The sequence below is a fragment of the Canis lupus genome, chromosome 4 (assembly GCF_048164855.1).
Source record: "Canis lupus baileyi chromosome 4, mCanLup2.hap1, whole genome shotgun sequence".
Lineage (NCBI taxonomy): Eukaryota > Metazoa > Chordata > Mammalia > Carnivora > Canidae > Canis > Canis lupus.
Window position 1 is genome coordinate 3455186 of NC_132841.1, and position 12210 is coordinate 3467395.

The following is a 12210-nucleotide window of genomic DNA, read 5'->3' on the forward strand; positions in this document are numbered from 1 at the left end:
CAACCCAGATCTCAAAAGTTGTCAGGACACAAGTTGGTATCAAAGTCCCCAAGGGAGAGAACAAATTTGAGAAAAGACACAAGCAGTTTCTTTCCTAAAGCTGTCGACAGTCTGTTGCTTTTCTTCTTTCCAAGACTCATTTCTCGCTTTCTTTAGTCTCAACAACCAAAAGCCAAGACCCACTGTTGTATATTCATTCCAACACCTTTCCTACCGGTCTGCTATTTTGGTCCTGAACCACTCACTTTTTCCTTCAAAAGAGGAAGTATATGTGGAGTAAGAAAAATGACTAAAGGTTCTGAGGACTAATATTGCCACCTCCCCATTTAACCTGCTGAACCCTTGCTTGTCTCCCAACCATGCAGTATGAATCCGGACCAATACAAGCTGCATGCAGAGGTTTGGATATCTCATCTACAGGCAGCATGTTTTAAAGAAAATACTGACTGTGGAACACTGAATGGCTGGCCCAGAAACTCACCAAGCCATAGTGACTGAAACATACTTGGAAAAAAAACAGATTTTTTTTCATGTTATCTGCTCACGTAAAAAATAGTGATTTTGTTTACTAGTCATCTGGATGATGCCGCTTCCAGAATTCCAGTAAGCAGAACTCTATGTTTCTATTACTCAGCTAAAGATCCATCCATCCATCCATCCATCAGCCAACCAAAAACCTGATTGCTCGTTTAACAAACATTCATGGAATCATTCTAGAAAAATGGGCCTACCTGTGAATCAAATTTTGCAATAGGCAATTTTGGTGTAAGGAATCTTCTCTGTTCATTTCCACGACTAATTCTAATTTGTGCTATTCTATCTCCTAGTGGTTGGTGGCTGGTAACTCCTGCAATATCACAGCTATATTTTTCACCCTGAAATATCCTCGCTCTTCAAAACTATCTCTAATATATTTTTAAGTACGCCAATAAATAAGAAATAGTTTCTTGATGCCTAGATCTGTACAGTAAAAATTACAAAAGTAACAGAAGTTGTAGTCCTGACCTGGAGGCAATTATATTCACATTGGGGGAAAAAAGACTATATAGAAAGTAATCAGAGAGGTGTGAGCATGCGCACATGAACACATGCATGCACACACAAGAGATTTTATCCATATCAGAGATTCACGTAGTTGAATTCTGTTTTTCAATCAGATTTTTTGGAAAATATTACCTTTGGACTCCAGTTCCATTTTCTTTTTCTTTGCCCATATGTTATGGTAGTTTTCAGCCATCATTTCTGCCATAGCCTTAAATGAATGAAATATTTAGCAGATAAGTTAAAATTTAATGAGTAGAAACAGAGGACTTTGCTTGCTAATAAGTAATATCAAAACATGCTTTAAATTAATAAATCATAGTGTGTCAGTGCTAAAATAACTCTAAATGATAATCAAACACAACTGTCTTGGTTAGAATCTGAATCCCAGATAATTCCAACAGCCTGTGAAACCACACAGTAGTAAACAGCAGAGGTGATTTGATGGGAATGATTCTTGTTATTTGTAATGCTCAAGGACAGAGGTTTCATTAATTCAATAATGAAACTTCAAATTAGCTGTGAACTTTAATGAAAAATCTATTTATTTACAAGTTCTTACTGTAATTTCTGAAGCTTTAAAAGACACTCTAAACCTTATTAAACAATGAATATAAAGAACCTAGCGTACAGTCTAGATTCCATGTCTGCCCTAAACTGGGGGAGAGACCTTGGACAAGCCACATTAGCCTTTCTGGAGACTTTCACTTTTTTTTTTTTTTTTTTTTTTTTTTTTTAAGATTTATTTATTTGGGAGAGAGAGAGAGAGAGCATACATGCGTGCAGGGAGAGGAACAGAGGGAAAGAATCTCAAGCAGAATCCCTGCTGAGTGGGAAGACCAATGACACTTAACCCACTGAGCCCCCAGGCGCCCCTCTATGGCCTTTTGCTTTTTGATAAGATTGCCTTTAGGATTCCCTGTGCCCTTTTGGTTTTCAAGTTCACTATTTCATTTTAAGACATCCATCCATATAGGAGCAATGACAAGGGGCAAGTCAAACAATTTAACATAATTAACATGACATACTACATAGAGTTTGCCTGTATATATTTATTCCTCTTGGGAAAATACCAAAAAATGTCAATATTGTTTGTTCATTATATTGACCTGTCAACTTCTGATCCAAGACAACAAATTTTCTTTTACTCAAATCAGCCATTTCAAAGTATGTTCCTTAGGAATAAAGGAGAACAGACGCAACTACAGATGGAGCAGGCAAAATGCTACCTGCTTCACTGGATAAATGACTTAACATACGTATTCTTTAATGAAGAACTGAGGGTCCCTTTAAGCAGAGCATTACTAATTCCTGATTTACTCTCTTCCCACACACAACTACTTAATTATAGTCAGATTTTTTATTTTTTTTTATATTTTTATTTATTTATTTATTTTTTAATTTTTATTTATTTATGATAGTTACAGAGAGAGAGAGAGGCAGAGACACAGGCAGAGGGAGAAGCAGGCTCCATGCACCGGGAGCCCGACGTGGGATTCGATCCCGGGTCTCCAGGATCGCGCCCTGGGCCAAAGGCAGGCGCCAAACCGCTGCGCCACCCAGGGATCCCTAGTCAGATTTTTTAAATGCACATTATCTTTATGGAAAATTCTTATTTAGAAGAAACATCCTAGAAAATGTTGTCAACTTTAAAAGCAATTGAAAATTTAAGGCCTATAATCTGTGAATTTCATAGACCTCTTTATGAATACCATATTCAAATAATTCATGCAGAAAAAATATATTCAGGAAAGTGTTACATTATGCTTTTTATTTTTATTTATTTATTTTTAAAGATTTTATTTATTCATTCATGAGAGATAGAGAGAGAGAGAGAGAGAGAGAGCGAGCGAGAGGGGCAAAGACACAGGCAGAGGGAGAAGTAGGCTCCATGCAGGGAGCATGATGTGGGACTCAATCCCAGGACTCCAGGATCACGCCCTGGGCCAAAGGCAGGCGCTAAAAACCACGGAGCCACCCAGGGATCCCCACATTATGCTTTTTAAAAATGAAATTTGCATACTTTTAAAAGTCCATAATACTCACATGCAGGTCTCTGGACAGTGTGACATTGCTCATGTCAATGGCTCTGGGGCTATAACCATGGGCAGCATCTACAGAAACCTAGATGATTTACGTGGAAAAAAGAATGGAGTCTAACTTAAAAAATCCCATGGAGAGAGACTCAAGACATTCTTCAGAATTACAGGACAAATAAACTTCCACATGTAAGGTTTCCTCAGATGAAACTGGCAAGTATCTATAATCTATACAAACTTAATTCACAAACATACCTAGCAAATGCAATTATGTTTGGGTATCTGATAATTTCAATTTATGACTGAATGATATATCCCAACATCGCAGGGATTGCCAATTCCAAAAGCTAATGATTAGAACTCAACAAATTGTGCAATAAATCCAAGATTCTGGAACATTACCTTTGCCAAAGGACCACTGTATTCTTCAGATACGTACAGACTCTAATCAGCTGCAATAAAACTTACTCTTCCTCATGCGAACAGTAATTAATCAAAGAAGGCAATACTGACAAACGTCTCAATAGGCCAAATGTTAAGATGAAATACAACCAACTCTTTAATTTTAGAAGTACATCATATACTAGTCAACGATTAACAAAGTTATCCCCAATAACAAGGAGACTTAACTGCTGAATTTTGGTAATTTCTGAATTTTGGCATTTTAAAAATGAAACATATCTTTTCATCAATGGTAAGAAGATTTCTCATACTATCCTGTGCTTTTTTTTTTTTTTTTTAAGATTTATGTATTTCAGATGTGAGGTAGGGAAGGGCAAAGAAAGAGGGAGAAGCAGACTCTCTGACAAGAAGGGAGCCCAATGCAGGGCTCGATCCAGGACCCTGAGATCATAATCTGAGCCAAAATCAAGAGCTGGAGGCCCAAATAGCTATGCCACCCAGGCGCCCCTGTCTTGTGCTATTAACGCATTCCTCTCAAGGGCATATTATGCAACAATGTTTTATAGAAATGACCTCTGGTTCCAGCCTTAAATCTAAATTTCTATCCTGACATATTTCATAAAATATTTATATTATTGTTTCATATGTAATTCTCTTGTTAGACAATGATAAGCCAAAAATAAATTTTAGAAAGGTACATCATAGCTCATGCCTGTGCTTTTAGAACAAAAGAGAGGCTACCGTGATGCTATCCTTAGTAATGGGCTCATGGGCTCATGGGCTATCCTCAAGTTACTGGTCAGCTTTGACTGCATCCTGGCTTCTGAGCTTTCACCACTGCTCAGTGCCATCTCATAGTGGAATGTGTAAAAAAAAAAAAAGTCATTTTTTTTCTCCTATAAATTCTCCCTAAGAGGAAATTTGAGACTTAAAGAACACAAGTGACTTATCAGAGGTCACAGAACTAAAACCCTGAGCTGGCAGTACTGCACTTCAAGCTATCTATCTGACTGGGGCCACTTCCCTCTCACGTCATCTCTTATGCCCTCAACATGTTGGAATGTATTTATTTCCCTACCCATCCACTATCACTGCCCTCTCAAATATTATCAGTTTCCAAGTTGCTAGAGTCAAAGGCCTCTTTCCATCTGCTGTCAAACCAATCCTTCTAGATCTAGGAATCACTTCACCAGCCCCTCCTTTCACGAGTGCCAGGAAACCACCCTCCTGTCTCTCCACTCAGCTTCTCGTGACTTCACTTCCTCGGATTCCTTCTTTGGCAACTCTTCTATCAATTCCCTGAGGATCACTCACATGTCTTGGCTCACAGTCCCTTTCCTCCAACTTCAAAGCCAGCAACACCACATCTCTCTGGCCATTCTTCTGTAGTAACATCTCTCTTGCCCAAAGCCAGAGAAGTCATCCCTCTCTTAAGTATCCTTGAGATTATATTGGACCCAATGATAATTCAGCAAATTTCTCCCCATTAAAAGTCTTTTTTTTTTAAAGATTTGTTTTATTTATTTTGAAGAGGGAGAGATGGAATCTCAAGCAGACTCCCTGCTGAGTGTGGAGCCCACTGTGGGGCTCGATCCCATGACCCTGAGACCATGACCTGAGCCAAAATCATGAACCGTATATTCAACTGACTGAGTCACCCAGGTAATCTCTCCCCCATCTCAAGATCTTTACCCTTGACACACTGGCAAAGCCCAAGTAAAGCAATATTTTCACAGATTCAAGCAACTTGGGATCATCTTTGGGAGCCATATTCTGCCTAACACAACATCTATAATCAAATTATTGTTCTGTCCTTGCCATCTCCAAGCACTGCTGTGCTCCCTACCTTAGGTAACATAACCACCTACCTGGCAGTCCAGCCCGTATCCATGCTTATCACCTTTGATTACTCTTTCTCATTCACAATCAAAATTCTGTCTTTTCTCCTTCAAAAATATCACTGGGATATATCCAATCCTCTCCATTTCCACTATCTTTGCTCTAATTCAGATAGTTAATACTTCTGTTTTATTTCCTGGGATGTCTATAGTATCCTCCCAAGGAATCTGCCTCTCTGTCTTCAATCTCCCCCTTCTCCAGTTCATTCCCCATTCTGCTGTCAGAAATGTATTTCCAAAATGTTTGTTATTCTCTAAATTTTTCTGCTATACAGGATAAATCTGTGGGCATGGGCTGACTCTTACTCATCTTAATATTCCTGTAGCATAAGCCATATTTCATCAACTCCATGATGATAAAATGATTCCTAATCTCACAGATCACAATGGCAAATGTATGTCTTAAAACTGATAAAAACCAGCATTAGACTCTGTAAATTGAACAAATGAGTAAAATAGAGCTGATATCAATAATTTTATTTGTTCCTAAAGTAGAATTCTCACTATTTAATATCCCTTGAGACCATATTCCTTATATAACTGAAATTTAAATCCTTTTAGCTTTCAGTTAAGTTATTGAGGCTGGTTTAAAGAATATGAAGTTGGTATCTGTTTGGTCAGGAACAGACTCCACTTATATTTTTCATTACCTGTTTCTCTCCTTCACAGAAATCAGAAAATGGGCCAGGGCTTTGATCATTTCAAGTGAACTGAAACGTGCACCATTTCTCAACTAGGGACTCAGACATTAATTAATAAACTCTAGTCTTATTAACAATAAGAACCACCACAATGTACATGGTTATGTGCAAGACATAGAGATTATCTTATTTGTTCTCTAGAACAACTAACAGTAGATGTTACTTTTCATCATCTTAAAATGAGAAAAAAAGTTTCAAAAGAACGATTTTGAAAGTCATATAGTATATTGGGTAAATAGTAAATGGCAGCATCAAGTTTTAAAAGTAATTCTGCGTGAATCCAAAGAACTTACTGAATTTCTTAAAATAGCCCCCAATGTTCTCTGTGATTTGGCTCCTGAGACCTGCCCTCCCCCCGCCTCCACCACTCTCTTCCTAGCTTCCCAGCAGAGAGCCCAGTTTGCTGAGCTCATGTAGCTACTCAGTGTTGAGGCCAGGATTTCAACTACCCAGACTGTGCAGATCTCCTTGAGTTAAATACAGGCCACTTCTGCCTGGCATAGGGAGAGCTGAGCTCCATGTGAAAGGAAGCGGAGAATATTAGGCTCCAACATCATGTCAACAAGTGTCCCCAGTCCATGCATTTATATTCCTTACTATAAACTGATGATAAAAAAAAATGTTCCTGAATTTATTCAAAAGAGTTTCTTACATAATAGAAAATATCTTTATAATCACATGGGAAATCAGTAACGGGGAGAAGATAAGACATTAAAAAGTCTGGCAAGATTATATCTGAAAAAGAGAATAAAAGTGAAGATTTGTAATTAAGAAGTAATATATTTTAACACTTTGAGTAACGTTGGTTTATGCTTAAACATTTGAGTGAAAGTAGTGATAAGGACTATAAATATATTTGTGGCATTGGTTGGATTTAGCTCTGTATTTCTGATACTGAGAGAAATATTCTTTCTTCACTATTAGAGGTCAAAGCAGTACAGATTCAATCACATTTACCATGAAATGCTCTCTGGTATCGAACATATTTAAATAATAAGAGTAACAATAAGTGTTAACATTTACTTTAAAAAAAAAAAAGAGTTAACATTTACTGAGGCACACAGATCAAGTAACATGCCTAATGGCACACTTCTAGAGAGTGGTGGTCTACCTCCAGAACCTTCCTTTTTCATCTACACACTGTGCCTGTAGCACATTGAAATCACGTAGAAGATTTCACAATGTACATTATACATCACATGTGTTCCTCTAAAGATCAGTTAGACCTATGAGATGGTTCTATGAGTATCAGTTTACAGAATGTATTGAGAGTGTAGAGCACAGTGGGAGCCATATTAAGAGCTAAGCAGGGAGTAAGAAAGAGAGGAAAGAAATAAAAGACATACAATTTTAAATTGAGGAACACAACTTTGCTCTTAAGAGCAGTGGGAGAATCCTCCATACTTTTCCTGACACAGCTTATATCACCTCCATTGGATGGTAATTTTTAAAAATCTTCTATCCAATTTACAGGAAAAAAAGGAATTATTGCATCCCGTGCCCTCTGTAGCACCTTGTACACACCACTGGTCTAATTCTTACTAACTCTAGGGTGAAGGAGGTCTAGCGTGCCTGTCTCCAACACCAAACTGGATCTTCAGACTTAGAACTGAATCTTATCATCTTTGTATTCCTACTTTCTAGTAGAGAGCTTGTGTTCAGTATCTGTTGAAACAGATTAAAACAAAATGCAATCTAATGAAAAATATCTACATATGTGATAAAAAGGTAATATATGCTTTCATAGCTTCCATCCACATGATAGTTTCTTAAGAGAATTTAATATAAAACATACCTGAATTAGGACTTAATCTATTTCAAATACGATACATGGGAAACACAGGCTTTGAATACCTTTCTTTTCTTTGTTTTTAAAATGGCCATAATACACATAATATTTTGTATGAACTGAATACAAGGACCCTAGCAATCTGGAAAGGGGAAGTGATTGGTTTGGCTCCATCTCCTCCAGAGAGGAAAGGGCCACGGGTAATAGCTGGAATTTGCTTCCCACCTTGAACTCTAGATTCTTCAGGCCGAGACAGTGCCTCATATGCCACATTGAACAGTGAAGTCCCCAAAGCCAGCACCTTGCTAGGCTGACCCAGCCTGCTTGACATGACCCACTAGCAAGGCATGCCCTGAATTCCTGCTCTGGCTATCTGGTTGCATATATTCCCTTTGCAAGTGGACAGGTGCTCAAGCTCACTTGTATGGACCATTCATGTGGGTTCTAGATCAGGATTACTACTGTCTGATCACCCTATTGCTCCCTAAGAACCAAGCTCAAGTGCTTACTGGAAAGGAGTAGAAAGGTCTTTTAGACAATCTAATTGTAGGTAATGCTTCATTAATTAAACTTCAAGACCTCACCATTGGGCACTCCTTTGTATACTAACCAGGAAAAGCACTACCTGATATATGAACTACCATTTTAACTCAGACTTAACCTCACTTAAAGAAAAAGGAACATGGTTTTTCTTCTCCTGAACATTACACTATTCTTCAGAATTTTCAAATTATTTGCTTTGGAGAACCTGCTACTTAAATAAAAGAACAAGCTGTGGATTCACCAGTGTGCTTCTTACCTGGCTTGTCTGAGAAATGCGACGAGTCCGGTTATAGAGGGCCATGCTGTCTCCTTCCCGTGTTCTCTCAATTCTCCAACCCCACGCAAGCATGGTTTTTAGAGACTCTTTGATTGGCCAGCGATAAATTTCTTTTTCCTAGCAACAAAAATAAAGAGGAAGAAAGGGGGGTGCGTATTATGAATCTGAATGAAAATTAAAAATCTGAAATAGGCTGCCTTCATTTAAAGAAAAAAATATTGGCATTGTTTATTTAAAAATGACAAAAGTAAAGTAAAATTTCTGAATAGCAGAGTATGAGCTGAGATCTAGTTTGACTAATGCTGTTAAGAAGGATCTCAGCTCACTACTGCAAGGAGGTTAACTTTCTTGAGTTTCCTAGTTTCTGATACTTTAGATAGAAAATAAAAAGGAGAAACAGTGCCACATTGTATGATGTGTGTGAAGGTCTTTCTACCCTCTGAATAAACAGACAAGGATAATTCTTCCTAAAAAAATTTTTAGAGGATAAATAAAAAAGAATAAATCTTCCTCTGTGAGCACTAAGCCAAAAAAGTGCTTTTCACTTCATCTGTCAAGATACTGATTTCCCCCAGAGTAAAAAACATGAATATTTGTAAATAATAATCATTGTAAATATTACTTCATTATCCCTCATCAGGAAACTCATAAGCATGATAAGAACATTTTCTAAAGTCCTTATATATATATTGGGGAGGAATAAAAATCAGTAAGGGATGGAAAACTATTAAGGAGAGAATAACCAATTAATACTGGTAGAAAGTGGGAATAGAGAAAAAAAGACAAAAGATAAAAAATGGGACCTTTAAGTAAAGTTTTTTTTTTAAAGCATACACATATAAAGAAGACATTTTAATAAGAAATTATATAATCAAGAAAACCCCAAAATACATTAAAATTATATAACCAAAGGAAAAAAAAAAAGAAACCTCACCTTTTCAGATAATAGTTTATATGGCTTCATTAATGGCTGAACTTTAGATGAGTCTGAATATATTTCTCCATAAATCCATCCATTTGCCAACTTAAAAAAAATCATCAAAATTATTTTATATGGATTGATTGTTGAGAGTGTAGGTATGCATGTGTGTAAGTCTATTTGGTACAATCAATCTACAATAAACCAAGACACGATTAAGGTTTGAATTCAACCCAACATAAGTCAATATAATTATTTCCATTCTAACTAATATTATTTTGAGTAATCACCGAGAGCAATTCTTTTTATCCAAAGATTAAACACACCTAGTCTTCCTTAAATAGATCCAAGTCTTGACCATGTCATAATAAGTACTCTCCCCAGGAGCAGTCCACAGGAGGCATGGCCCCCATGATACTCATTCTAGCACATCTTGGGACCCTTTATATGAGATGCTTTTTTTATTATTTTTAAATGTTTTTCTAAATGCTCTTTTTTAAAAAATTTTATTTATTTATTTGTGTGTGTGAGAGAGAGAGAGAGAGGGAGAGGGGCAGAGACACAGGCAGAAGGAGAAGCAGGCTCCATGCAGGGAGCCTGATGTCGGACTCTGATCTCCAGGATCAGACCCTGGACTGAAGGCAGCATTAAACTGCTGAGCTACCTGGGCTGCCCATAAATGTTCTTTTCAAACAGGAAAACTGGATTATTCTGCTTTATGTGGAAGTTTCTGTGAATAATGCTCCCTGTTTTGTCCACCCCAGTATTCAATGATCTCTTAACATGTTTGACACACATTATTTTGCCCACGTACATACTGTATACTCATCACCACTTCCCTATCTCCTCTCGTGTTTGCCTATAGAATTTGAGTAACTGGATTGCAATGGCTCAGGACAGCCTTCTCGGACATTTCCTCTCTATCACCACTGGCTTAGTACCTGAGAAACTTTATATAAAACAAACACACCTTGGAAGTAAATTACTGAACAAAGAGCCACATATTTATCAAACCAAAAAGGTTTCTTAAGAGAAAAATTGATTGGCTAAGGCAAGAACTGAAATTGAATAGTAAGTCTAACAGGATGATACGGAACTGCTCTACAATCTTGAACACCTCAGAACCTGTGATGTTTGACTTTCACTTCAGCAACAGTACGTGCTTATCATAGATTCCTGTGCCCTCAGCTCAATTTCTCTGACAAATCTTCACAGCCATCATCTCTCAGTTTAACCAGGCTCAACATAATGTTGAGCCACAAGCTTTCTTTTAGAGAATTTCATGGTATGTAGGACATGTGTTACTTAGCTCATTTCCTTGCATGTTTTTTTTGACAATACAAACGTGTCATCTTGCCACGTGATTTATTTTTAGTGACCTACAGATCTACTTAGTAAGACATACAACAGAAGAATGGAAGATGTAAACAATCACTAAATTCCAATTAAAAATTTTCATGGTTTTATCTAATATAAAATTATATATAAAGTCAAAGTTTCTTTAAAAGATTTCTGACCCAGGGCATCTGGGTGGCTCAGTCAGTTAAGTGTCTGTCTTCAGCTCAGGTCATGATCCCAAGATCCTGGGGTTAAGCCTCACATTGGGCTCCCTGCTCAGCGGAAAGTCTGTCTCTCTCTTTCGCCCATCCCCCTTCCTGCTCAGGCTTGTGTGCTCTCTCTCTGAAATAAATACATAAAATCCTTAAAAGAAAAAAATTCTGACCCAGAATCACTTTTCCCTACAGCCCCTGATGATTATTACTTTGTATTCTCACAAACAATATGTGTTTAAAAACTATATTTATAATTTAATAGAATTTTTGTTCCTAAAACTGTGGTTCTTATGAACAAATACTCTTTTTTTTAAGATTTTATTTATTTGAGACAGAGTGTAAGTGCGCAAGTGGAGGGAGGAGCAGAGGGAGAGAATCCTTAAGCAGACTCCTCTCACTGAACACAGAGCCAGACTGACAGCTCCATCCCAAGACCCTGAGATTGTGACCTGAGCTGAAAACAAGATTTGGACCCTCAATCAAGCCACCCAGGTACCCCCCTATGACAAATATCCCTATTTCCATGTGCATTACATATGTGTTAATGGCACAGCTAACTAAATACTACATCAGCAAATCGTAATTAAATGTTCTTTCCTAATCTAGACACAGCTTTCACTTTAAAGTAGAAAACCGTCATGGTCAGATATATTTGAGCAGTGACCAATCATCAGGTACACTCAGTACAGAATTAGAATGTGATACTCTGACTTTTACCTTGTCCATTGACCATTTGTCATGAGAATGTTCCGCATATTTGTTAATGAAGTATTCCAACTTCTCAGGAATTGTTATACTATGAGAAAAATAAAGAAAAAAAAGCTTGGTTTTTATAGGACTTATAAGAAATCATACCAATAATTTTCTCACAGATTATGATTGCTTAAATCCCACTTGATGCATAACTGTTAAAAAGTTATCTTAATAAGGTATTACTTTTCCACAGCATAGGAGCAATATAAAAGTCAAGCCATTAATGTTCTATCTGCTCATATTATATTAATTCATACTTTATATATAATATGAATTAAAATATATTCAAAGATCA

At 37.1% G+C, this 12210-nt stretch overlaps 1 protein-coding gene across 1 annotated transcript in view; it reads right to left on the reverse strand.

The window, feature by feature from the left end:
• Positions 1–12210, reverse strand: part of RYR2 (ryanodine receptor 2) — a 753550-nt gene that overhangs the window by 154091 nt on the left and 587249 nt on the right. The window contains exons 55-59 of the mRNA XM_072822940.1: positions 11880–11958; positions 9625–9714; positions 8670–8807; positions 3088–3165; positions 1177–1252 (exon numbers count right to left, since the gene is read on the reverse strand). Coding sequence (XP_072679041.1) covers positions 1177–1252; positions 3088–3165; positions 8670–8807; positions 9625–9714; positions 11880–11958 — 461 coding nt within the window. The remainder of the gene's footprint in view (positions 1–1176; positions 1253–3087; positions 3166–8669; positions 8808–9624; positions 9715–11879; positions 11959–12210) is intronic.